Genomic DNA, 27,744 nt, shown 5'->3' with positions numbered 1-27,744 from the left:
GACCGGTTAGAGTTTTAAACAAAGTAGAGACGAGGCTCTGATACCAATTGTTTCAAAAGAAGAGAAGGCAAGAAAGGAATGACCGCCACATGAGATGAGGACAATGATAGTGAAGGTGAACCAAATGATGGAGAAGATTGCTTGATAGCAAAAAATGTATGCTTCATGGCTTCAACAAATGACAATCAAGAGGTAAGCACTTTAAATGATGTCATTATTTTAAAAGAAGTTCTTGATTCCTTGCAAAGTGCACATGATGAACTTGAAATTAAACTCGATAAAAATGCATCTCTTGAAAATTCTCTTTCTAGCATAACAAAAGAATTTGGTTGGTTAAAGAAAGATCATGAGTTTTTAGATGATGAAAATAAAAATCGTAAAGTTGAAATTCATGATTTAAATGCTACCATCAAGATTTTAAATGAAAATCGACAAGAACTATCTATTGAAACAACAAACTAAAGCATGAAAATAGTAAACTATCTCATGAGTATGATGAATTAAAGAAACTTTTTGCAAAGATTTGAAAATAGTTCACTAAAATTGGATAGGCTTGTTAATATTCAAAGATTGTCGCATGATAAGAGTGGACTTGGACATAAATGGGATACTACAATGTCAAACTATAAGAATAAATTTGTGAAGGCTTCTTCTAGTGGTATTAAAACTTATTTTTATTGTGGTCTAGAAGGACATTGTAAGGTTGCTTGCATGTATGCTAAACAAGATAAAATCAAATTGAATGCAAAAGCAAAAATAAATGAACTTAGCAAGATTAGGAAGATTTGGGTACCTAAGGGATCTCACTTGCCTATTCATATGTAGGTATGCCTTAAAAGCCACAACAAGAAGAACACATGGTACCTTGATAGTGGATGCTCTAGACACATGACCGGAGACCTCACTCAATTTGCATCCCTATCACTCAAGGATGGTGGAGATGTTACCTTTGGAGATGATAAGAAAGGAAAAGTTAAAGGAGAAGGCACCATAGGTAACTCTACATCTCCCATACATGATGTACTGTATGTTGATGGCTTATCACATAATCTTATGGGAAAGGTGTGCGTACTCGGTCGAGTAGATAAGCTTATCTACTCGGTCGGGTTAAAAACAGTGGGGGCCCACATTTTTGGGGTGATCCAAACCATTCATTTGAAAGGCCCTTACCTAGATAGGGTGTCCACAAAAAATCAGCCCCATAGGATCATCTTAACCCATCCAACAGTGGAGGGAAAAATGGGCAGATTTGTGGACAAGCTGTGTTTGTCCATTTTTCCCTCCACTGTTGCATGGGTTAGGATGATCCTATGGGGCTGATTTTTTGTGGACACCCTATCTAGGTAAGGGCCTTTCAAATGAATGGTTTGGATCACCCCAAAAATGTGGGCCCCCACTGTTTTTAACCCGACCGAGTAGATAAGCTTATCTACTCGACCGAGTACACACACATTTCCCTAATCTTATTAGCATTAGTCAATTGTGTGACAATGGTTTTGAAGTAGTCTTCAACTCTGACAAATGCATTGTTAAGAATAAGATAGATGGAAAAGTACAATTCATCGGTTCTAGAGACAATAACGTTTACACTATTGGGCTAGATGATCTAAGACTCCAAAATGTAACTTGTCTTAATGCCATTAGTGAAGATTCTTGGTTATGGCATAGGAGGTTGAGTCATGCCGGAATGGATCTCATTTCAACCCTCTTCTCAAAAGGCATTGTTAGAGGGTTGCCTAAGTTCAAGTACACCAAAGATCACATTTGTAGAACTTGTCAATTAGACAAACAATTGAAGAGCTCATTTGCCCCTAAAAATATGATCTCGACCACTTACCCCTTGCAACTACTTCATATGGATCTTTTTGGACCAATGAAGACAAGTAGCCTAGGTGGAAAGAGGTATGTGTTTGTTGTTGTGGATGACTTCTCACGATTTACATGGGTCATATTTTTAGCACATAAAGATGAAACCTAAGAAAATTTTCTTAAGTTGTGTAATTAAGTCCAAAATGAGAAAGGTATTGCCATATCTTACATTAGGAGTGACCATGGAAAGAAATTTGAAAATATACACTTTGACACTTATTGTAATGAACATGGCATCAAACACAACTTTTCGGCACCTAGGACACCTCAACAAAATGGGGTTGTAGAAAGAAAGAACCGAACCCTCCAAGATATGGCTAGAACCATTTTACATGAGAACGATCTCCCTAGATACTTTTGGGCGGAGGCGGTTAGCACCGCTTGCTATATCATAAATAGGGTGTATATGAGGCCAATTTCTAAGAAAACACCTTATGAGCTTTGGAAAAACTTGAAACCAAATATAAGCGGTATTCTTTTGACATTGGGTTCTGATTTTGGGATTTAATCGGCCAAAGGAGGCCTTCCGATGTTCAGATTGGGAATCGATCTAGGTTACTAGAGTCCCTCTGGTACTGATTATTTATTTCTTCTCTTTTTTTTTCTTTTTTTTTCGGAGTTTGACGGCACTTCCAGGTAAGAGATAATGGATCTTCTTCTTTCAAGATTCTAATATGTGCTTTCGACTTTCATAGAGCAAAACGTGTTCTTTGACATCCTCTATCTATAGATTTGTAACTCTTGATATTTGATGATCACTTTTCAATACTTGGTCTTGAACTTCTTATCTTGAATTTGTTGGCTTCATGTTATGAATTCGAGAACCGAGGTCATTGATTGGAAATATGAAAGTTGTTTCCGCTCTATGCCCCTTGTATAGCATGTCTTTCACTTTCTTCATTCTCTTGAGCTTTCTATCTATGTCTTGCCCTTGGTATCGGTTGTAGCTTTTCCAGACAATCTTCTTATTCTTGAAATAAGTTTTTCAATTCTTCACACTCTTCAGAGGGTAATGTACTTTTAATCGGCATTCACTGAATCAAAGTTTCAGTACCAATGTTTACCACTTCAATTTCATCTTTGAAAGGCTGGGATTGACACTCCTTCTTTTGTTCAAGTAATTGCTGTGACTCAAGTGGAGTTTCGTCAATTTTGTCCTCATTTGAGGAGGGAGTCTTACTTTAAGATCAGAAGCATACTTAAGAAACAGACACAAGTGAACTATTGGAACTGAAATTTTTATTTAAAGAAAAAGCTATTACATCTGACGACCTATCCTGAACATGCTCAGGATTCACAACTTTGAATAAAGAGAAAAGCAAAAGATAACTTGCATGGACTAGGCATTAACCTTGAACTGTAAAACTGGACTCAACAATTGTACTGACCATGATGACTGACTTCAACATAAAATAGTAAACGACTAAAACTTTAACTGCCGCAACTGTCTAGCTTCGGAGGCTCGGCGAAGGCTGGTTCATATCGGGATAGCAGCTACTAGAACATCTTCACTGTCTGTATCTTCTTCTTCTTCAAAAGGTTCCGACCCAGACGTTTCAAAGGTAGGTTCTAAGGCACAGATAAGAGTGAGAGGATCAAATTTTGGGTCCCCTATGGTTATAGCACTGACAGCAGCAGCAGAGTTTGCATGACCAGGTAATGGGTTATCGGGTTTTGGCTCGAACACAAGATCTTTGTTGTCGAGCAACCTCTGGATCCTGAATTTTAGGGCAATGCAATTATCTGTGAGATGGCCGGAATTTCTATGGTATTCGCAGTGTTGATCTGTTCGCCAATTTGCTGGTAAAGGATTAGGAAGAGCCCTAATGTCGGGCAGGATTATGCGACTTGAGCCTAGACACTCCTTGAGTATCTCAGATGGTGGAAGAGGGAGAGGGGTAAATTTTGTCTGGGCCTGTGGTCGAGGTGCGACAGCAGGTTGGGTATAGTCCATCACCATGGGGTTCTGAGGTTTTGAAGGCTGAGGCTTGGAGCGGGAAAGGTTATTAATTTCAGTTGATGGAGACTTCCTGAATTCTCTGGTGTTCGGGTTACTTTGGTTGAATACACCTTGAGCCATAGCCTCCTCTATTTGGGTGCCTGCCACGATAAAGTGTTTGAAGTCCGGATAATACTGCAACGACATGTGATACTGGAGTTGGGGAGAAATATTTTTCATGATTATCTGGACCTGCTCTTCCTCAGAAGGGCGCTCCATCATCTGGGCTGCTAGTCTTCTCCATCTCTTCACAAAAATTAGAAAGGACTCCCTCGAGTCTTGCTTGGTTCTTTCTAAATCCTTTCTGGTGATTTCTGTCCCATCATCATATTTGAACTGCCTGATGAATTGCTCACTGATATCCGTCCATGTCCTATAACGAGTCTTGTCTAGGACCATGAACCACCTTCTAGCGACCTTGGTTAGAGAAACTGGGAACAATTGAGCCATTTGCTCAGGAGATAAGCCTTGAGGCTGACACATGATGGTAAACATCTGTAAATGGGTGATTGGACAACCCACACCATCATATTTGTCGAAATCTGGCATTTGAAAATTGGCAGGGAGGCGGATTTCGGGAGACAGTGTAAGATCACTTGGATTGAAACCACCCTGGTCTTGAAACTGGATGTCTTGTACCTTCCTGGTAAGAGTTTCTAATTTCTCCATAACAGTTTTATCAACCATGGACTGAGAAGGCCTACTGCGATCCTTGTTGTACTGCTCTTTTTCCAAATCTTCTTCAGTTTTGTCAGGGATAGGGATGAACACTGGCTGGGCAGGCGCTGCTGAAGTAGCTGCTTGGTGCATGGGCCCTTTATGTTTGGACAACGACGGTCCCAACTTCTCAGAAAGCTGAGCCTTGATAACTCAGTTCTCTTCTTTGAGTTCTTGAAGCTGCTGGAGAATCAAGGTAAGAGTATCGGTAATAGCAGCAGGTGGAAGGCCATCTTGGTTATCTGCCATTGGTGAGGATGAGAAAGAAGGAGATGCTGGGGTTCTCAGAGAGGGTGGTGGAGAGACAGAATTCCTCTCCAATCGTGAAGAGACCCGAACCCAAGGAGTAATGGGGTTAGCTATGGTGTTTACTGCCCTGTAATATTTGAAAGACATATTTTAAAATCAGAAAGAAGAATAGACGATGATGCACACATAGGCAAAGATAATGAAAGAGAATGATGGACTTTATTGATCAATCATTAAAACCTGAGTACAGGGTTCATTCCTTCAAAGATAAACGGATAAGATTAAACATGGAACTAAGCATTCTTTTTAGACTTCTTCTTTGGACGACAATCTTGCTCAACTGACTCTTTTAGAGGTTTGATGATCCTGACATCCCAAGCAGATGAAACGGCTTTGACAACCTTGGGCTTGAGATCCTCAGGCGGATAAAAATGACGACGGGGAGGCGCAATAGATTGCTCCCTTCCATACTGACGCAAGATCCTGGCAGGAACATAAAAGGAAATCTTTTTGAGTCCAAGAAGGTGAACGTAGTTAGCTTCTCCAGTGTTGAAGACGGCTTCTTGGATTCCAGGGATTTGCCAATAAATCTGATCTTCTTGGCGAGAATTTAACCATTCAACCCAATCGTTTTTGTGATCGAAAGAAACATCATGACGCCATTCACTGAAGGTGTATAACGTATGATCGAAATGCACAGGAGCTGCGATTTTTAGCTTGTGGCACAACCACACCTGAAGTAAAGCAGGACATCCTGAGAAAGAACCAACGAAGGAGCGAACATAAGAGCCTGGACCTGAGCTGGCACGAAGACGAGCCATATCATCCAATCCATTGAAGGTTTCTGCAAGCATAGTAGGAATTGGATTGGCGCCACGATCCATTTGATCAACGAGGTCCAGAAGAACAGCTGACGAAAAGCGAGAAGGCTGGACACTGAGGAACCTAGCAAAGGAGCAGAATCTCAAAGCGCGCCGTCGGGCTTTTTGAATATCAACAGCACCAATGTGTCCAATAGGAGGGTAAATGTCAATCAGTTGTTGCATGGACACTTCTTGGCCTTTCATGAAAGAGTTCATGGATTCATCTGGATTATTCATCAAGCGAAGGAACAAAGGACGATAATCTGGAACACAGGATGGCTTCACTAGAGGGCCATCCACAGGATATTCCAATAAGGCACACCATTCTTCAAAGGTGGGACACATTTCTTGGTTGTCAAAACGGAAGACATGTTGATCGGGATCCCAACATTCTGATGCGGCATAAAGTAATCCCCAATCGAGCTTAATGGTCGCCATATAGCCGAAGAGATTTTTCTCTTGCTCGCTTATGGCATAGATGTGGGATTCTCTTAATGTACCACGGATCCAATCAAGAATTGTACGAGTAGACATGGTGCCTGTAAGCCAAGAGAAAGGATACAAGAATGATCAGGGTTATATGAACACGAGATTGGGATAAGTTCCTGCCAGTAAAAGAAAGTATGAATACATGATCGAATCACATGATGGAAGATTGACAGACGTACGATCAAGAGATGAGATGAGATGGCATAAGATTGCTTTTAACGGATAGATCATGAATGACTAATCCTATGAGATCTTTGGAAATGATGGGATTATATCCTAACCCCAAAGGGAAAGTTTTTAATCTTCGCACATTTTAACAGTGTTACCTGAAGACATCAAACCCCAATCCTAATCTAGCGGAGTAGAGAGAGGATCTCGACTCATGACTTTGTTTGTGTACCTAAAGACCGATCGTAGCAATTGGAAGATGGACTACGACCTAATCTAGACACAAGTGGGTAGGATGTCCTAAGCTAGGCTCACACACGTGATGCACAAGTGTTCGTATACTACATGCATGTGTGGGTTAATCTAGGGGTAAGGCCAAGAGTTCCCTTAGCACGAATCCATGTTCGATATACTGTACCAGTGTCCGGCGTATCAGTACGTGAACAAGAGATCCGTTTACGCACCATAAAGGTGCTAGGCAAAGGGTGGAATGCTTCTCTAGCACAGAGGCATCAGGTGATGAAATCCCAGTCAACCATGCTAGATAACACTCCGGGTTCCTAAAACAGGACGTGTGTGCATGTAAGATGCAAGGGTTTAGATGCAAGTGATGCAAGTGTGTGCAATAAGTTTGCGCAATCTATGATGCCTTCAGGTTTTGGTAGATTAAGTTCGAGTAAAATGTGATGAGAAAATAAAGCATACAAACTAATCTAACAAGTATATAAGAGATAGAGTTTTTATGAGCCAGTTAAATTAAATTCAAATGAGTTATCCTTTGAAGTTTTGATGAAGTTAGGTGATCCCCAGCAGAGTCGCCAAACTGTGGGACCCGATCCCGCGAGAGGGGTGCTGCGCGAGCCGCCCCGCTCCCTCTCTTGGTCTCTCGTACCCACGCGATTGGCGTGTGCCTTTTAGTATTGATTTTAATTTATCTTTTATGTGAACTTGGGATCACTAAGGCAATCCGAATTCCACACAAGAGAGACTGACAGAGTCGCCACCTAGATGTGGGATCTAGGACCCATAATTAACCAGAAATCTAGACTCACTACCTGGTTACAAGAATGGAAGGTATGAGGAGTTATCCACCACATGCACCATTCCTGCCCGATAATAGGTCTTCGATTCCAAAAGCTAACTCTTTTAAATTTATTTTTAATGGCTCATCAACTCTCTGTTAATGTGCGAACTAAGTGACATGCATCCTATGATCTAATTTCAATGTAGATCCTAAGTGTGTATCTTGATTCCTTTATTTGTCTGAGTTCAATCTAAGTGAAAGTTCTCCTAAAATTCTAATTTCGTGGAAGGTCCTAAATGATTTAATTAAGAATTTACAAGAAAATTAATATACAAAACCCCCCAATTTGTTGTGGAGCCGACTCGTGATTGGTATGCCATCAAGCATCCAACCTACCTACGTACCCAAGCCTCACTGGGATCAGAGTCGACGCAGTTCGGTGCACCTAAGCTAAGCTACTTATGCCTAACTCAACTAAGACACCGATCTAGACTGATTTGACTGTTTCAACAGTTTTAAGAGGAGTTATTTAATTCAAGTTGAGGATTTTATTATCCTAGAATTTCATCTAAGATGCTATATGATTCTTATCTAAATGCAAGTTGTTCCTTAGACTAATGCAGGTTAGCCTACATCCTAGTTTACTAGGCTTCTCCTAGGGAAAGATTGGGTGACTAGTGTAACTAGACCTATGGCACGGTTGCTATTCATAGCAAACGTACGTGATGAGGCTGGACTCCTAACTCTACGACTTCCTAAAATCTAAGACTCCCTAAAACTTAGGACAAGACACGACACCAGTGTTCCTAAATTGGGCTCTAAGGGTTCTTATGACAGAAACCGCGATCCAACGGTTCCGAAAGACACAAGACAAATCGATTTAAATTCTCGAGGGTAATGAATTTCAGATTTCAAGGATTTTCAGTTTCTGGACATTCAAGGATTACTAATGGTTCTAGGGTTCACCAATTTCGGCCCAGAATAGCATCCAAGGAAGGGAATCGTGCGCTCTTTCCTTGCGCAATTTAATACTTAAGTTATAACACCTTATTGCCTGGCATATCTCAGGATTTCCGTGGACAGTAACCTCGGAGCCAACAACGTGCTATAGCTTAAATATTCAAATTGTCAAAGATCGGTTGTAATTGGGATACGATTATGGATGCACTGGCCATTTTTCCAGGGAAATCTAAAGATCCTAAGATTTCTGCTTCAATGGATTAAGGAATTAATATGTGACAGAATTTTAAGGATCTTTAGAAACTTTGTGATGATTTTTAATTAATTTCAATATTTTAATGGATTTTATCAATTTTAAACCATATGAGTGATTTTACAAGTGAAACTATTGCAAACGAATTCGAAATGAGTTGAAACTTCTACAGCAGCAAGATATGATAAGATGTAGCTTACTGGAAGATTTTTACAGATTTTTACATTAAGCTCATATTTAATTTTGATTTAACAATTAATTGACCAGATTGCAAAAAATAACACAGAAACTACTAGAAATAGAAATATAAATTCAATGAAATTTCTACAGTAGTAAGAAATAAGTAAAAATAGCATGCTGTGAGATTTTCATGAATTTTAGGAATTATTTATTATCAATTTTGGATTTTTCAATTTTCAGACCAGATTATGAATTAACACTACATCCCATACGAAACAAGATCCAAATCACTTAAAAATTTTACAGGAACAATAAATATGGAATATAAGACTATTGTAAAAATTTTGAGAATTTTATCTGTGATCTGATGTCAGTAACAAGTCCCCCAAAATCTGATAATTTTCAAAGAAAGCATAAAATAATATACCAAAAAAATTCCAAAAATTCTCAAACATTCATGGTAGAATGTATCAGTATCATATTATTGTTCCACAAAATTTCATTAATTTTGGAATCTGTTTAGTATATATTTTATTTTTCTTCGTCGAAAAGATATTTTTGAAGAGTTTTCTATTTTTAAAACACGATTTTCAAGAAAATTACGACTCCGGAAAACATCCTTTAATCTTGTTCTCATATGATGAACACAAGAAAATTTTTAAATTCCAAAAAAAAGATCATCCTGAGATGGCTATTTTTTCGAATTTTGTAATTTCTCAGCCATTATTTTAAATAAAATTCCACTCTTCACTCAAATTCTAAAAAACCTTTGATCTAATGTCCGATCCGATCTGATGGTTATCTTACTCTAATTAGATAGATCGTTGTATTAAATTTGGGGACGAAACGGAATTGAAACACCCATGCATATCATGATTTTAAGCACACACATATAATACTCAATTAAATTCAATTAAATGTTAAAAATCATGCAAAAATATAAAAAAAATACCAAATCATCCGGGAAAAATCTGAGAATAGTGCACCTACCTGTTATAGAGTTCCACGCCGAATCCGAGAGCCGAAGGATCCGAAAAAACCTCGCCAACGCTCGACCCGATGTCCCTTCTTCCCTTTCTTTCTTTGTTTTTTTTTTTCTTTTTTTCTTCACCACTGCTGATGGAGAATGATAGATAGATAATGAGAGGTAGGCAGAGAGAGAAAGAGAGAGAACGAGAGGGAATGAGAGAAACAGAGAGGGTGTGAGAGTGAGAGAGAGTGAGAGAGACAGAGAGGGAATGAGAGAAACAGAGAGGGATTAACGATGAGAGAGACACCTAACAGAGAGTGCTGTGGAGAGCTTGAGAGAGGGAGTAGTGTGGAGAGCTTGAGAGAGAGAGTGAGAGAGAGAGAGGGAGAGAGAGAGAACGAGAGAGAGATAGAGAGAGAGAGAACGAGAGAGAGAGTACGAGAGAAAAAAACAGAGTATAAGATACTCTGTTTTTTTCTTTCACGTTTTTTTTTTTTATGTTTTGGTTTTTTGTTTTTTTTTTGATTTGGCTTCAGTTTTTGTTGGGTTGTGTAGGGTGAGAGAGATAATGAGATGAGGAAGATGGAGAGATAAGGAGTGAACAAGGGTGTGGACCCCGATCCCGAGGACGAATGGGCGAGGGACACGAGATCCCGCGTCGGTCCTCTAAGATCTCCACAATGTGAAGGAGAGCTCTACCAAGGAACTCTCGAAATGGTGCCGCTCACAGCATGGGTGGCAATATAAATGAGATACCTCTCGATTCAAGGACTAGCCCGGAACCAAGATGTACCTATAACAAAGAAGAGTTGCCATCCAGGGAAGTAGGCCCTGGATCCCATGAAATACTCTGTTGCAACGGATAACCAGAGATACAAAAGTCCGTGCCTGATGACGAATTGGGAAGGTGTTAAGCGCCCCCAATTCGCCCAAGTGCAAGCACATGGTCTCTTATGCCATTTTTAATTAATTTTGAAGAGTTTTGGGCTAAAATCATGTGAAATGGGAACGAGTATCCCCGAGAAAACGTCTATCTAAGCATGCATGACCCGGGGATGGGCAAAAGAAAATAAACATCCAAATCCTAACTCACCGCATCTAATCCTAACACATCACATCTAGGAAAGCAGTAACATCCACACGCATAGCTACAGCTAATCAGATAATGAAGATAAGATGAATAAATGTTACAACTAAGCAGGTGAGAGGACAAATAAGCACAGCAGTAAACTACCAAAGCAATAGAATAAACACACTAGCATGCAAGCCTATGTAAGAGATAATGCTGAGAAAATAATAATCAATCTCCTGCTAGGAGAGTAAGCAAGCTAACAATAGCACATAAGAAGTCAAAGATAAACACACAATGAGCTAAAAGATACAGGGAAAGAAATGAATAGGAAAATCAACAGTACATGAGGACCGAGAATGTCAGGGAAAAGAAAAGGGAGCGTACGATAGGCTCAGGGAGCGATTCTAATGAATCAAGCTCAGCGATCCTAATCTGCTAAAGATCAGATAAGTCTCACGATCGTCATAGCCTATCATTGGGCTCGGCGAGGACAATCCCTGTAAAGGGGCCACGCTACGTCGTCGCCCGTCCCAAAACCCGATAAAACGTCGGAAAACCAATAAAACCGGCAAACCACTATCAAAATTGAAAATGAAATGAAAGGAAGGCTCCGAGTGACCTGGCGATCACCATCCTTGCCCATTTTGGTTTTTTGTATTTTTGAGAAAAGCTTGAAAGATATTTTCAGATGCTAAAATGATTTTTTTGAAGGGTTTAAAGGATTTTATTAAAAAGTTTGACTGAACTTGGGATGAAGATCCCAAGCTGCCTATGTACCCTGTGAAAAGGGATCAAGCCAACGTAGTTCGAAACAGCTTTTCAAAAAACGCTTTTGTGTTTTTTGGATTTTTGTTATTTGATTTTTATGTATTTTTATCCCTTTTGATCGAAAGGGGGTTTTGGCTCAAGAGGTTGCCGTCCGTCATCGCCTAAACCCGACAAAGTTCTTGAAAATCAATGGAAAAACCACACGCTAGCGACGATCTGGATTGAGACACATATATTTTGCCAAAACATATAGATATCAAGCATCTTGACATTATCTCCGGATTGAGATACAGGGTGAGACTCTTATCATAATGCTACTCAAACACCCAACTTGAGATAGGAAATCACATCGAAATAAGAATCGGAATAGGATTAAAGAAAAGGAGTTAATAAGATGAGATCATATGACCAACCTAGTATGATTGGGCTGATGCATGATTGGGTTGATGTTATTCTCTAAAAAGGAACCAGGTCAGCTGCACGCACTAGCTGAAACAGTCACTTGATAGTAATAACCACTTATCTCATTGTAAATCACACCCAGCGTAAACAATTATCTCATGCTAAGCTTATTCTCCTTGTCCATTAATTATTTAGGTTACTCATTATGACTCGATTCAAACAACAATTATCCGAATTAGAAGAAATTACAGCTACAAGAGAGGATATCCGAACCTGTTATATAAACATGCCACTACCAAATGATAGGATAATAGGATGCCACGGTAAGAGTGATCAAATTTGGTACATAGCGACAACGTTTTAGATCAAAAAAAGTTGACAAAGAGGCATGAAATCAAATAGAATTTAAATCCAACAAGATCTCTGTAGCTGCTAATAAATCAAGATCATTTAGAATTTTCCAGAAAAAACAATCTCGAATTATTACGTTGGGATGTCAATCAAACACAACCTGGAATCTAACATTATGCATTCAAATCCATCTTTATTATGAATCAAACTAGCAGATCTTTACCATTAGATCCAAGGTCAAATTTGCCTCGCCTCTGATTTTGCATATTAGGAATAGGGATGGCTGATGTGCTAGATGATGATTCACCCCAAAACAATATGCTTCAACCAATGAAAACCATTTTAACATTCAAACCCATTGAAGTGAATGAGACAAACCAAGCTCGAGCTACCCAGGTAGAATGAAGAGTAGGAACCACCTAATAATAATAAAAATAAATAAATAAAGAGGAAGCAAAACCTTACCAAATGCGGGTGTCTTCAGATTTCCTTTGCTGAGATTTTTGAGTGAAGAATTAGCTTTGACAATGTCCAACACCAAGTGTGTAGCGTGCAAATTTGGGGCGGCAATGGCGAGTGGCTGCCGATGAAGGAAATTAAAAACGGAGCTTGATGGAGAAGAGGGCCATGGGCATGTGTTAGAGGGGTGAAATAGGGAATTGGAAGAGATGGGGGTTTTACATAAGAAAAACAGGGGATGAGGTCAGATGAGAAATTGAGACGGTGGAGGTTAGAAATGAGATGGAAAATGGGGTATGCTGATGGGTGGGTATTAATGGGGGAAGTAGAGGGGGTTTGATCGTGGAGTTATGGCTGATGGAGGAGGTTGTGGCTTGAAGGCATGATGGTGGGTGGGAGCTTGGCCGGAATATATGGTAGAAATGACAAGGGTTTAAAAAAAATATAGTATAGAAGATGAAGTTACAGAGGTAGAAGGTGTTGCTAGTGGATTCAATGCTAGTGATGGTGGAAAGGAGAAGATGGAGATGGGATTTAGGTTCTGGATTTAATGGAGTTCGCCGGATTCCGGTGGGCTTGCCGGAGAAGGGTGGATAGCTTGGGTTTGGGTAAGAGAAATGGGTTAGATGTGGTAGTGGAGATGGCCGATTGTGATGGTGAGTGGGCGTATGGTGGCTGATTTGAGAATTGAAAGAGGAAATTGAAGTGGGTTTCAAGAGGGAAAAGAGATGGGGATGGTCGGACTTAATGGAGATTTGCCGGAGGGAAATGGGGTTTCAACGGAGGTGGAGGTTGGAAAAGATGATGGAGGTAGGGTCGGTGGCCGGCGGGTTTGCAGAGATGATGGTGGTGGTCAATGGTGGCCGTGGAATGGGTGGAGAAGGAGGTTGGAGTGTGGTGGCTGAGGGAAAAGGGCTTGGTGGTGGAAGAGTTGGGTAGTAGGAACCGGTGGTGGTGGCGGTGATTGGGTGGGGTATGGTGGAGGTTAGCTCCGGATTCCGGCCGGTGGCGATGGAATCTGAGACCAAGGCTCCCTTTCTTTCTTCTTCCCTCCCTCTTTGCTCTCCTCTCTCTTTTTTTATTTTTGGAAAATCTCACTCCTTCGTGTTGTTCTTGCGGCTGCTCGTCTCCCCTTTTTTTCCAGAAAATGGGGCTCCCTCCTCTTTACCCGCGGGACTCTTTCTGGTTATATAGATAGGGTTGAAACCCTCATCTAATCTTAGCCATTCATTTCATTCTTTTCTTGATCCTATGGCCCTTGCTTATTACTTGTAGAGGAAGCAACAGAAGGTTCCAAAAATGCTCTCCTGTCAACAAGAAATGGTATATTCTGCCCTAATTCGGTTTCTTAAAGAACAAGCAAAATGATAAAATCAGCCCCCTCCTTGTTCCATGGACACCCCTATATGGCATATTTATGACTACCATATTTTTTCTACAGGGGTGGCTTGGGCAAAAACAAGATGATAAAGAAAATGATATTCTCGCCCCTCTTTCTTTGTACAGGACAGCCCTTCTTAGTACACTTATTACCAATCCTTACGCACAACAGGGTGGTCCCTGGTGAAAACGAAGGGCAAATAGAGGAGGCCCTGGTGGTTACCCAACTGATACAGGCACATCTCTTTAGGAATTTCGGGATTCGGTTCGGGACCTCGACTCAACTTCGGGAATGGGATTTTATTTGATTTCGAGAATTCATTCGATTTTGGGGAAAATCGTCCGGTCAAAATGGGGTGTCTATAGATGCCCCTCTTTGGCAGAGGGCGCTTGTCGCAGGAATGCCAAAGCTGAAGAGACAGCACATTTTGATCGGCCCAAAATTTCAAATGAAAAGATACAAAAGGGATTGGATTTTTTTATTGAATGGCAATTTGGACTTTGAACAATCAGGCGGAACCCACACGCACTGAAAGAAGAATTTTTAGTTAGGCGGGACCTTCACGCACTAACAAACGGGAGGTCTGGTTAGGTGGAACCTTCACACGCTAACCAGAGGGAAGCTTTGTTATGCGGAACATTCACGCATTAACAAGCAAAGAATATTTGTTATGTGGAACCCTCACAGAGTAACAAAAAGGGGAATTTTAATTAGGCGGAACCCTCGCGCACTAATCAAAAGGGAAAGCTTTGTTATGCGGAACCCTCACGCAGTAATAAGGAAAATTTGCTATGTGGACCTTCACACAGTAACAAAAGGGTGAACTTTAATTAGGCGGAACCCTCACGCACTAATCAAAAAGGGAAAGCTTTGTTATGCGGAACCCTCACACGGTAACAAGCAATGGAAATTTGTTATGTGGAACCCTCACACAGTAACAAAAGGGGGAATTTTAATTAGGCGGAACCCTCACGCACTAATCAAAAGGGAAAGTTTTGTTATGCGGAACCCTCACGCAGTAACAAGCGATGGAAATTTGTTATGTTGAACCCTCACACAGTAACAAAAGGTGGAATTTAATTAGGCGGAACCCTCACGCACTAATCAAAAGGGAAAGCGTCGTTATGCGAAACCCTCACGCAGTAACAAGCGATGAAAAAAATTATTGTGGAACCCTCACACAGTAACAAAAGGTGGAATTTAATTAGGCGGAACCCTCACGCACTAATCAAAAGAGAAAGCTTTGTTATGCGGAACCCTCACGCAGTAACAAGCAACGGAAATTTGGTCGAGTAAAATTCTTATGAAAAGATTGATACTCTCCTGCTTTTGATTGATTGATTGATTTGAATTGATTGATTTGGATAGATGGATTTGGATTGATTTCTTTGGAGATTACTTTGTCTCTCCAAAGAAGCGGGAACCCTTTTTTTTTATATACTTGATTCAGATTGATCCTTTTAAGAATTGCTTTGTCTCTTGCCGAGAAAATGGGAGTGTGAATTCCTTGTTGGGGACCAGACTCACATGATTTGCTGGGATTTTTTATATTGACCCTTTTTTAAAGAATTTGATTTTGCTGGGGATTGAATGCTTTGAGCAGTTGCCAGCGGACTCTCTGGGAAATAGATGCTAGACTTCATTGGGGACTAGCTTTGCTAATGAGCTGACTATAGAGTAGGCTCAGCTGGGGAATTTGGAGGTTTGACTCGAGATGTGCTCGAGCTTCTCTCATCTCAAGTTGCTGGAGACTTTGGTTTATTCTTATTGTCCTTGTGGATTTGACAGCTTTTATGACTTGGCGTGATTTGCCAAGTCATAAAAGATGCCCCTAGTTATTTCATACTTCCATGACTAGAGTCTTAATAAAGCAATACAAATGCAGGGAAACAAATATTTCATTTCATGAATATTGGATTTACAAAGCTCTGTGTAGAGGAAACATGACAACAATGAGATCAATTCTGCCTGAAAGGTCTCTTTCAAATCTGCCAGCTGACAAAATTTCAATAGGCCTGATAACCTGCTACTCTTCTGGACCTTGTTCTGATTTAATCTGTCTTCCGGAGAAGAGACTTCTTGCTTTGGTGCCTGTCACCCCAGCTCTGGGAAAGGTACAGACCATACAAGACCTTGGAGATTTTGACTTGACACGTGACAGACTTCGACAAGTGACAAGTAAAAGACATTGACAAGCACAGGACTTGGATTTCAAGAAAGACTCTACTTGCTTCTTGACCTGACAAATATTTTAAATTGGTGAAGGTGAACCACTCTTAGAGTGACTCGAATACCATATTTAAAAATGATTCATTCCCTGTTCGGTATCACCATCATGGTCATTAAACCCCTTTGATTGCTTAGTCTTAAATGCCCCTAGTTTAGAGGAATATCAAAGCAAGTCATGCTGGCACTATTTAGACTTTGATGATGCCATTATTGGGTACAAGTCTTGTCTGCCTCCAGTTGTTCAGCTCCTTGAGAAGTCACTGCCACTGACCAGATTGTCATTTTCAAGTTTTCAATCTGGCGGACCGCTTGCCTTAATTTTTGCCTGAATTGCTCTTGCGAGTTTTCAATCCAGCAGGCTCACACCTTGATTTTTGCCTAAGCCGCCCTTTCGGGTTTTCAACTTAGCAGGTGAATGACCCTAACTTTTGCTTAGATCGCCCTTGCGGATTTTCAATCTAACGGGCCTTCAGACTCCATTTTTTTTTCTTTTACTTTTTTTTCTTTTTAGCTACAAACCTTTGCCTATTGCACCAAAAGGACTTTTTAGGTAGGTTAGGGTTTGAAGGGACGGAATTTTGATAAGTTCTCCAAGGTTTCGACCGAATCCGGACTAGCCAGACTGCCTACGTACCCCCAAAGGATGAGGATCAGGTCGCGCGTAGTTCAAGGCACAAATGCCCCTAGTTTATGGGTTATGAAAATAGAATGGTTTTGATTTTGTGTAAGCTCAAAACGATTTTGCAAAGGATTATTTTGATATGTTAAGTAAGGATTTTTAGTTTGAAGCTCTGGTCGGCCAAGGAAAGCCTTCTGGTGCCTTATGCATAGTATTTCTTGAGTTGGTCAAGGTTTGTTGGCTCTGTTAGTTTTTCTCCATTTTCATCGAGGAGTCTGACGGCTTTTCCAGGCAGGACTTCGTCAACAATGTATGGACCTGACCATTTTGGCTTGAATTTACCCCTGGGATCATATACCGGTGCCCGGAAGGATTTCAGAACAAGATCTCCTTTCTTGAGGTCTCGAACTCGAACTTTCTTGTTGAAGGCTCTCTCGACACGGCGTTGATACCCCTGAACATGGTACAATGCTTTCAGCCTCTTTTCATCAATCATTTGTAACTCTTGATATCTAGCTTGAGCCCAAACAGATTCTGGCAACCCAGCTTCCATCATCACTCTCAGGGAGGGAATTCGCAGTTCAACAGACAGGACAGCTTCCATTCCGTAGACCAAAGAATACGGAGTTGCACCTGTAGAGGACCTTGTCGACGTCCTATAGGCCCACAAAGCATACGGGAGTTTGCTCGACCAATCTTTGTAAGTTTCGGTCATCTTGCTGATGATCACTTTGATGTTTTTATTAGCAGCTTCAACAGCTCCATTTGCTTGAGGTCTATAAGGCGACGACTTATGATGTTTAATCTTAAACTCCTCACACAAGCGCGCTACTTCCTTCTTGAAATGGGACCCATTGTCTGAAATTAGTTCATGTGGTACTCCATATCTGCAAATGATATTCGTTCTGATGAACTTCGCAACAGAAGCCGAGGTCAATGATGCATACGAAGCAGCTTCTATCCACTTTGTGAAGTAATCAATGGCGACCAGGATATACTCATGGCCGCTAGAAGACTTCGGACTTATCTTCCCAATGATATCTATTCCCCATACTGAGAACGGCCACGGTGAAGTAAGAGAATGCAACTGAGAAGGCGGCACATGGATGAGATTGGCGTAGACCTGACATTTGTGACATTTCTTCACATAGGCGTAGCAATCTACTTCCATTGTCGGCCAGTAATAACCAAGTCTGAGAATCTTCTTTGACAGCATCTTTTCGTTCATGTGAGGTCCACAGACTCCTTCGTGTGTCTGCTCTATGAGTTCTGCGGCTTGATCCTCATCTATACACAAAAGTTGGATTCCATCCAACGACCTTCTGTACAACTCCTCACCACAGATGATAAAGTTAGCGGCTAATTTCTGAAGAGACCTTCGCTCTTTTCCAGAAGCTTTCGGTGGATGCCCCTTGCCTAAGATGAGGTTTTTGATATCTGTGTACCAAGGCTTGCCATCTGAACATCTCGCTGCTATTTCAATAGCGTTAACATGTGACGGGGCCCATTGAAGTCGTACTTCTAATGGTTGAACCTCCATTGCCGCAGAAATATCGAGCATTGAAGCCAGAGTAGCTAATGCATCCGCAAAATGATTCTTTGTTCGAGATAGGTGAGTGAATGTGATATTTCTAAATTTTCTGACCAGAGACTCTAGGTACGTATTATACGGGATCAACTTATCGTCTCTTGTTTTCCAGTTTCCGTTAGTTTGACAGATAATCAAAATTGAGTCCCCGAATACATCTAGGTCCTGAATGCACAAGGCTATGGCTGCTTCCAAACCTGCGATACACGCCTCGTATTCTGCCATATTGTTTGTGCACTTGAACTGAAGTTTGATGGATATAGGGATATACTCTTTTCTTGGTGATACCAACATCGCCCCTACACCTTGGCCTCGATTGTTGACTGCTCCATCAAAGTACATCAACCACTTTGTGTCTGGAACTTCATCTTCCACAGTCATTATCTCCTCATCTGGAAACTCTGCTTTCAAAAATTCATTATTTTCTGCTGGTGAATCGGCTAACTGTTCAGCTATCACGCGCCCCTTAATTGACTTCTGTGTGACATAAGTGATATCGAACTCAGACAATAACAACAACCACCTGGCAGTTCTCCCGGTGAGGGCTGGCTTCTCGAACAAATATTTCAATGGGTCCATCCGGGAGAGTAGAAGAACCCTATTCGATAACAAATAATGCCTCAGCTTCTGAGTAGCCCAAACCAGTGCCAGACAGGTCTTTTCGAGGATGGTGTACTTCTGCTCGTACTCTGACATTTTCTTGCTGATGTAGTAAATGGCTCTTTCTCGCTTTGACTCCGGGTCTTGCTGCGCTAACATACACCCCATCGCTGTGTCAGTAACAGACAAGTACAGCAACATTGGTTGTCCTGGTATGATTGGCGACAAAACTGGTGGTAAAGCCAAGCACTGCTTGATTTTCTCGAAAGCTTCTTGACACTCTTCGTTCCATTTCTTTGAAGCATTCTTCTTTAAGAGCTTGAAAATCGGTTCACAAGTCGTTGTCAACTGTGCGATGAACCTTCTCAAATATTGAACCTTGCCTAAGAACCCACGGATCTGTTTCTCGGTCTTTGGAGGCGCCATTTCTTGGATAGCTTTGATTTTCTGCGGATCTACTTCAATCCCTCTCTGGCTGACCAAGAACCCCAGTAGCTTTCCTGATGTAACCCCAAATACACACTTATTCGGGTTGAGACGGAGCTTGAACTTTTGGATTCGCTGGAAGAACTTTCTCAATGCCCCTGCATGCTCTTCCCTGGTCTTCGCTTTAACGATCATGTCATCAACATATACTTCGACCTCTTTGTGTATCATGTCATGCAGTAAAGTGGTAGCAGCTCTCTGATATGTTGCTCCAGCATTTTTGAGTCCAAATGGCATAACTCTGTAACAATATGTCCCCCATTGAGTGATGAAAGCCGTCTTGATCATGTCCTCAGGAGCCATCTTGATCTGGTTGTATCCTAAGAATCCATCCATAAATGAAAGGAGAGCATGGCACGCTGTGTTGTCCACCAAGATGTCAATGTGTGGCAAAGAAAAATCATCTTTCGGACTTGCTTTGTTCAGATCTCTAAAATCCACACACATTCTGACTTTTCCGTCCTTCTTGGGCACCGGTACTATGTTGGCTAGCCATTCAGGGTATTCAACAACTTGTATAAAGCCAACATCCAATTGTTTCTGAACTTCATCTCTGACTAACAAGTCCCACTCTGGTTTCATTTTTCAGAGCTTTTGCTTTTTCGGCCTGGCACCCGGGATTAGGGGAAGTCTATGTTGAACAATGTCTTCACTTAATCCCGGCATGTCATCATAGGACCAAGCGAAAACTTCTTTGAATTCCTTTAACAGGGCAATTAATTCCGCACGATCTTCGGGAGTTAATGTTTTGCCAATTCGAATTCCCGAATTAGGGTTTCATCACCAATATTGATGGTCTCAATTTCCTCTTCGAATGGTTTTGCTCGACGCTGCTCCTCCTACCTAATCATGTGTTTGATTTCAGGGGGAGTTTCGTCGGCATCCTCATTAGAGGGGGAGTCTTGATTATTATTATTATCATCAATTTGATCAGATAAAGAAGCAGAAATTGAAGTAGAGACAGGAGAATAAAAAGAAGAGTCTTTTATTTCATTCAAAGAAATCGAAGTTACATCTGTTGACGCGCCTTCAATGGGCTCAGTATTGAAACCTTTAGAAACCTTTACAGACTCATCATCAGACTGGACTATCGTATGAACAGACTTGACAGACTCGGTAGACTCAACAGAAGATGCAACGGACTCCGCATCGGACTGAACAATGTCATCAGGAAACTCCTCATCAACCGGCTCGATCACAACTGTACCTGCATCAAGAGAAACATCAGATATAGCAAACTCTATTTTTGACTCTGAAATGGACATATAGCTAGAGACAACGGACTCTTTGATAGAAACATGACTGTACTGGATGACGACTTGGGGTATGACCTGGGAACTCCAGTTCGTGAGGGGTCCCTCGGCTGGGGTGATAAGGCTTTCAGGATCAAGGATCAGCGCATCTCCTCCGATCATGGCTACAATCGGCAACTCAACCTGAAACAGGGAATTTAGAAGACACGGCTCAAGAATATCAGCCCAATCAACCTCTGGTTCGATCTCATGAATCTGCAAACTCGGGTACTCATCTGGCAGCTCCATATCGAAAAATATCTCAAACCCCGGCAGCTCTTGCCCTGTTAAGTCATCAACCCACGGCTCTGCGAACCCACAGAATGCAAAGTCATCTCCCTCTCTGCGGTACTTACCATTTCTGATTAGACTAAATGATTTCATCGGCAGCTCTAGACCCCGGCGACGGAGGTCGGACCATTTCCGCATGTAATTTCTCATTTCTCTAATCTCATCACGAGAAGGTTCATATCCGAGTCAGAACAACCCTTCATTCTTTCTCATTACAGGCCATTCGACTATCCCCTGATGATTGCGACCCAGACCTGCACCGGGAAGGTACCCCTGTTTACGCATCATCTTTACAACCCGGGGATTAGTGCTGGTGAGGAACAAAATCTCTTCATTCTTTGCTTTTTCAAATGATATGGCCGTGACTTCTACAGAGAACCCGGTCAGACTAACATCACCTTTCTTTTCTGAGGTACCCTCCTGCGAAATTTGGCCTACCTCTAAATCAGGATCACCCTTGACTGTTATCACCCTGTTGTTTCTGATGAACTTCAGTTTCTGGTGTAGTGAAGAAAGGATAACTCCAACCTTATGGAGCCAAGGTCGGCCAAGCAAGAGAAGGAAAGACGCTTTGATATCGAGCACTTGGAACTCTACTTCAAAGATTTCTCCTCCTATCAGAATTTCGGTTGCTAGCGTTCCAATAACATCGCGTCTGGTACCGTCATACGCCAAAATTCCTTGTTCAGAAGGGATGAAGTCATTCGGCCCAAATCCCAGGACAGCAGCAATGGCTAACGGACATACGTTCAGTGCGGACCCGTTGTCAACTAATACATCTGGAACCTTCTTACCATTACAGACAACAGTGATCTTCAGTGGACGCGTATGATTATGACCCTCAGATGTCAGATCTTCATCAGTGAAAGAAAGAGTCTTGGACACCCTAGCCATCGCTACCAAACCAACAAGTTCATCAGATGTAATATCTATAGATACCTGTGCAGCATTCAACTCTCTTAGTACAACTTGACAGTGCTTTGGGGAAGCCATGAGCAAACCCCAAATTGAAATATTAGCCTGGGTCTTTTTAAGTTGACGTAAAAGATTCTCATCCTCTTCTTCGTAACTCGGCTTGTTCTGCTTCTGCACTTCTGCGGCCCTTACGACTTCAGCTGGGTTCTCAGCTCTTAACTCGACAGGTTTGAAGATCCGCCCACCACGAGTAACATGGCGGACTTCGTCACATTGATCGTTCAAGAAATCAAAGTCATCGTCATCAAAGCTCAGAACATACGGAACCACATCTTGAACTTCCTCTTCATCACATTGAAGGATGTAGGGACCAGTAGAAGACTCAGCATAATCATCTTCATCTCCACCAAGCACATAAGGCTTCTCTTCCTCTACTTCTTCAATTTCCTCGCCAAATGCGAAGACAGTCGGTGAATCGGAAGTGATAGCACAAATCAAGGAAGCAGGGTCAAGAATAGGCTCTTCAGTAAAAACTACCCCAACTGTAGGTGGAGGGCGCGCAGCATGAGCTGGTAATGGATTCCGGGTAGTGTTTGGCATAAATACAGCGATTTTTTCGCTTCTATCATATCCTGAATTTTATGCCTCAAGGCCATGCAGTTATCTGTTAAGTGCCCTGTTCCTTGATGATATGCACAATGCTGATCTTCACGCCAATATCTGGGGAGAATAGGTGGTGGAAGTCTCGGTTCTAAGAGAGTGATCTTTTTGTCTCTTAGTAACTTCTTGAGAGCGACAGATAAAGGGTAAGGTAGTGGATCAAAATGCCTTGGCGCTTTCCTCGCTGGCTGCTCTGTTTCTGCTACAACTCTTCTCACAGGGCGCGCAACAACCACATTGTTAACTTCAGGCTTTGAAACTACCATTGGTTTCTTTCCATTCCTCGGATCAAAAGATGATTTCGCCAGAGAACCCTTCAACAACGCATCTTCAATTATGGTTCCTGTCTTGATCAAGTGATTGAAGTCAGAATAATACTGCGTCGCCATGAAGTGGTAATACTGCGGAGACAGGTTCTTGACCACAATTTTGATTTGATCTTCTTCAGAAGGGCGGTTAGTCATCTGGGCCGCTTTTCTCCTCCATCTTCTTACAAAAGACGTAAACGTTTCCTGAGGCCCTTGCTTGATCGCTTTCAGATCCCTCTTCGTAACCTCAATTCCTTCTTCCATCAAAAATTGCTCAACAAACTTGTTAGCAATTTCATCTAAAGTTCCAAGTTCTTCGGGTTTCAGATGAATGAACCACTTCTTAGCTACTCCTGTCAGAGACATCGGAAATACCTTAGCGATCTGCTCTGGAGACAGCCCATACCCTTCTAGATTTGAAATGAACGACCTCAGATGACTCCACGGGCACCCCGTCCCATCATATTTATCAAAGTCTGGCATTCTGAATTTTGGAAGAAGGGTGACACCAGGAAAAAGGGAAAAATCAGACATATTGACCTTCTTTGGTCCCTTAACTTGCATGCTTTCAACTTGTTGGGTCAACTTTTCAACTTTATCGACCAATTCTTTCTCCTTGCCTGGCTTAGCTGATTGCGGAAGACAATTCTCCTCTACATATTGCTCGTCATAGAAATCATCTTCAGGGGAAATGACAGACCGATTAAAGCCTGGAATCACATTAGTAGGATTTTGGACGACAGGTGCTTTCGAGGTAGCGGCTTTCTCGCTCTTCAACTGAGTAACCTCTTCCTTTAGGGAAGATATGAAATCCAAGTAGTGACTTGGTTTGGCAACCTAGAGGGGGGTGAATAGGATGTTTATAAAATCTTTACCTTTTAAAAACTTTTCCTAAGATTTCACCCAAGACTTATCCCTTGTTTAATTAAGTTTGAAATAGTTGAACTTAAACAATATTACAAATTAATATACGTTCAAAACCCTTGTTGATTAGCAAACTTAATTAGGTAATTTTAATAGCCTAGATAGCAAGGTTAAGATATTTAGGTTGATTATCAATGCTAACTACTCACTCAATTCTAAGCACAAATAATCAAATAAGAGAGTGAGAGGGAGTGAGAGAAATACCAATCACACAAGTGACACAAAGATTTATAGTGGTTCGGCAAACGGCCTACTCCACTCTTCTCAAGGTCGCACTTGAGGATTTCCACTATTGAGACCTCCACGACGCCCGGCTCCGAGGCTTTTACACTCCAAGGGAATTAAATAAGGATGCCCTTCCACCTTTACAATGACTCTCCTTCTCCGCCGAGTTCTAAGCGGTTCACCCAAGGGAATTAAAAACAACGGATGCCCTTGCCACCGATCGAATAAAGAAGAAGATAAAAGCTTTGCCTCTATGTAGGCTACAATGCAAGTTGAAGCTCCAAGGATGCTCTCAAGAATAAACAAGTTTAAGCCTAAACCAATCTCAAAAGATTTTCTCAAATCAAGACACAAACAGTTTGGTTGGTGAGAGAATTTAACCCAAAAATAGTTCACAAGTGATTTTCTAGGGTTTGTAGAAGTTGGACAATGTTCATCTAGTGTTTTGGACCCTTGAATGGGTATATATAAAGTCCCAACTCCATGTGACCGTTTGGGGGGTAAAACAGTCAAAACTGGGTCAAAAAATCAACTAGCCGTTGCACCCCAACGGCTATATTTTTTTGAAGAAAAACATTTCTCGGAGTTCCGAGAAAAATTCTCGGAGTTCCGAGCGAAATTCTCGGAGTTCCGAGAAAATTCTCGGAGTTCTGAGAATTCAAACAGAGCCTTTAAGTTTAGAATCTGGTGCATTTCTCGGAGCTCCGAGAATGTTCTCGGAGTTCCGAGCTCGGAGCTCCGAGAATAATTCTCGGAGTTCCGAGACTGGTTTCCAGCAAACAGTGTCGAACTTGTAAAATTCATATCTCCCTCATTTCTCATCGGATTTTGACGTTTCTATACTCTACGGATATGAGAAAAATGAGAGCTATCTGTTAAAAATATTTTCAAAAATATTTGAAAATGTTTTACATAAGTTTTGATAGGATTTAGTTGCTGGTCCAGGTTGTTGCTTCGGAACTCTGTTTTGTTCATTCTTGTGTTGAATGCCATATGGGTCCCAACATGTTGGTACACCACCATGGCCATTCACTTATCCATTTAAGTCCTTAAATGGTGTGTTAGTCTCTTTGAAAAACATATTTTTAGGGGTTTAAACAATGTGCCTTGACAAGAGAATATGCAAGAGAGATAGGAATACATTCTACCCTTTCTATCACTCTCTTGAACTCTTCTTTTGAGCTGGGATCTTCTATGGTTGAGCTTCCATGCTTGACATCTTCAAGTTGTGGTACAAGCTCCTTGGTCCTTTGCATTAGGTTCTTGATCCTCCACCTTTGGCCTTCATGAACTTCCTTTGTTTGTTCAATGCTTTGAGATGGTTGATGATGAGCTTCTCCTTGGTACTTCCAAGGTGTGATTGGTCCAAGTATGTTCCAAGCTCATTTGCCATTGTGTTTGGTTCATCTTCAAGCATAGGCCAACAAGGTGCGTGCTAGTACGATTTGACTTGTGTAGGACCTGTCTAAAGCACAACACTCAAGGCAAATGATCAGTCCATAAACAACTAATCAATTTGCGTTTGTTAATCATCAAAACAAGATGATTGAATGTACCCATGGGGAACCCTTGGGCTTACAAGATACCTCTCTTGTAAGGTTCCTCATCATGTCCCTCATTTCAGCCAGCATCTCATTTGACTCGGCCATTTGGTTAAGACTAGGGGAGATAAGTGGAAATAAAGCTGGTGGGAGAGGTGAAGAAGATCTACGACTTAGCCTCGACGTAGAAGATTGCCGGGACCAAGCAGGCTGTGAAATGATAACTTTTTTCGAAGCAATGGCTATCGCTTAACTCAGACTCCTGAAATGGAAGTAAGAACACTAATTTAAATTAAGATAATCAGAAAGAATGTTATGCACAAATTGAAACCAGAGGTAATACAAACACATCTCTCCTCTGGGTAAGAACCAGCAGTACAACAATTGTAAGAAGGGTCATGACGGCCCATCAAACCTAAACGGATAACCATCTCACACATGGTGTTTCAGATAAAAATCCGACAGCATAACGGCCTTACAAAAGGATCATGGCATGGTAAACTCATGGTTTATCACTAACAGTAAAGCATAAAGCCATATTCAGAAGGTTTTAAATAAAATCTGGCAGCATGACGGCCCATAGAAGGATCATGGTAAGGTAAGCTCACGGTTCATCAATAACCCTAAAGGATAACGGTCACGCTCAATATATTCTGGGTAAAATCCGGCAGCATAACAACTGTGCAAAGGGATGTGATAAGGTAAGTACATGGTTTGTCAACAAGCCTAAAAGGATAATGACCACACTCAATGTATTTAGAGAAAATCCGGCAGCATAACAGTTGTACTAGGAGATATGGTATGGTAAGCACATGGTTTATCAATAACCCTAAAGGATAATGGTTACGCTAAGGTTTTTGGGGAAAATCCGGCAGCATAACGACTGTACAAGGAGGGTCTCGGCAATCAAGCATAAAGAATATGCCGACAAGGTCAAGATGAAACATGGCTCTCAGCAAGAACACACACACTCTGGTAGTGATAATGGCAAAGTAGACTCATGATTGGCATGCGGAGCGATCTGATCAAGATCGATCAAAGGGTCCAGCTCAGGGAAGATAGATCATGGCTATAAAGATAATGATGTGAAACCAATGATCTGATCATAATCCAAAAGACGGATGGACGGGAAAAATTGATTAGATTAGGAAAGAAAACCTAGCTATGAAGCAAACCCTAATCTAGTAATAAATATATGTGCATATATATACACCCTAACCAGGGGCACCAACCCTAGTCTAATCTAGCGGAGTCAAGGAAGTCTCGACTCATGACAGACAAGTGAGTGTACCAGGACCGCATTTGTAGCCACACGAGGTGAACTACCCTAGTCTATAAATGGGTCAAGGCTCCTAACTCTAGGTTCCACATGTGTAAGCAACACATGTTCATCCCCATATGAATGCAATACATATATATATAAACACGTGCACTTCCTAGTTGAATTTCACTAAGTCAGTATGTATATACATAATATATAAAACAAAGTAGGACTCCAGACTCAATCTATCGGGTACTATGCGTATGAACCATACTTAATATGTATAACAAAAGTACGCCCAATGTTATACATAGTATGCTTCATTGCTCATCGGCTGCTGTAAACACAAGTACGCCTAGTGTTTACGGCTGCAGCACCGGCGCATAGGTTGGTAATAGATACAATAATCCCATCCAGGTAATGACTTACCATCCGGCATGTACTGTATCTATCCCATGGAGCCAACAATAAAAAACAATGAAAGAAATAAAGAATATGATAATCCATGTTGTGCAGTGTGTGAATCCCTCGTTTTATTTACGCACCTACTTGGTGCCCCTGGATTCTAACGAAAAAGGTTCCCATTTAAAACGATTTTAATCCAAATTTCTTCAAAATTAGTAAAAATGGC

The 27,744-nt window shown here is 41.3% G+C and overlaps 2 protein-coding genes across 2 annotated transcripts; both read right to left on the bottom strand.

Annotated features, from left to right (window-relative positions):
- Positions 1–16,610: 16,610 nt before the first annotated feature.
- On the bottom strand, positions 16,611–18,835 carry LOC143882970 (uncharacterized). The gene is made up of 4 exons (XM_077386343.1): positions 18,151–18,835; positions 17,937–18,075; positions 17,365–17,678; positions 16,611–16,669 (listed from the first exon to the last, which is right to left on the bottom strand). The coding sequence occupies exons 1-4, from the start codon at positions 18,833–18,835 to the stop codon at positions 16,611–16,613; spliced, it is 1,197 nt and encodes a 398-aa protein (XP_077242458.1).
- Positions 18,836–21,465: 2,630 nt separating this feature from the next.
- Positions 21,466–25,960, bottom strand: LOC143882969 (uncharacterized). Its single transcript, XM_077386341.1, has 4 exons — positions 25,898–25,960; positions 22,892–23,954; positions 21,865–22,763; positions 21,466–21,777 (listed from the first exon to the last, which is right to left on the bottom strand). The coding sequence occupies exons 1-4, from the start codon at positions 25,958–25,960 to the stop codon at positions 21,466–21,468; spliced, it is 2,337 nt and encodes a 778-aa protein (XP_077242456.1).
- Positions 25,961–27,744: the final 1,784 nt, after the last annotated feature.

This window comes from Tasmannia lanceolata, unplaced genomic scaffold (assembly GCF_043159265.1).
Source record: "Tasmannia lanceolata isolate RefF3 unplaced genomic scaffold, GAP_Taslan_0.1 ptg000008l, whole genome shotgun sequence".
NCBI classification, from domain to species: Eukaryota; Viridiplantae; Streptophyta; class Magnoliopsida; order Canellales; family Winteraceae; genus Tasmannia; species Tasmannia lanceolata.
This window is presented reverse-complemented; position numbering and strand designations above follow the sequence as displayed.

Coding starts and splice junctions, on each gene's coding strand:
- LOC143882970 (XM_077386343.1), bottom strand. CDS start 18,835: ATGGCAGAATACGAGGCGTGTATCGCAGGTTTGGAAGCAGCCATAGCC. Junction 18,076..18,150: donor TGTGAAGAAATGTCACAAAT/GTCAGGTCTACG, acceptor GGCCGTTCTCAG/TATGGGGAATAGATATCATT. Junction 16,670..17,364: donor ACCGGTATATGATCCCAGGG/GTAAATTCAAGC, acceptor CAATCTGGTCAG/TGGCAGTGACTTCTCAAGGA.
- LOC143882969 (XM_077386341.1), bottom strand. CDS start 25,960: ATGGCCGAGTCAAATGAGATGCTGGCTGAAATGAGGGACATGATGAGG. Junction 23,955..25,897: donor TGAGGAACCTTACAAGAGAG/GTATCTTGTAAG, acceptor TCTTCCCTAAAG/GAAGAGGTTACTCAGTTGAA. Junction 22,764..22,891: donor TTGGCGTGAAGATCAGCATT/GTGCATATCATC, acceptor ATCCATTACCAG/CTCATGCTGCGCGCCCTCCA.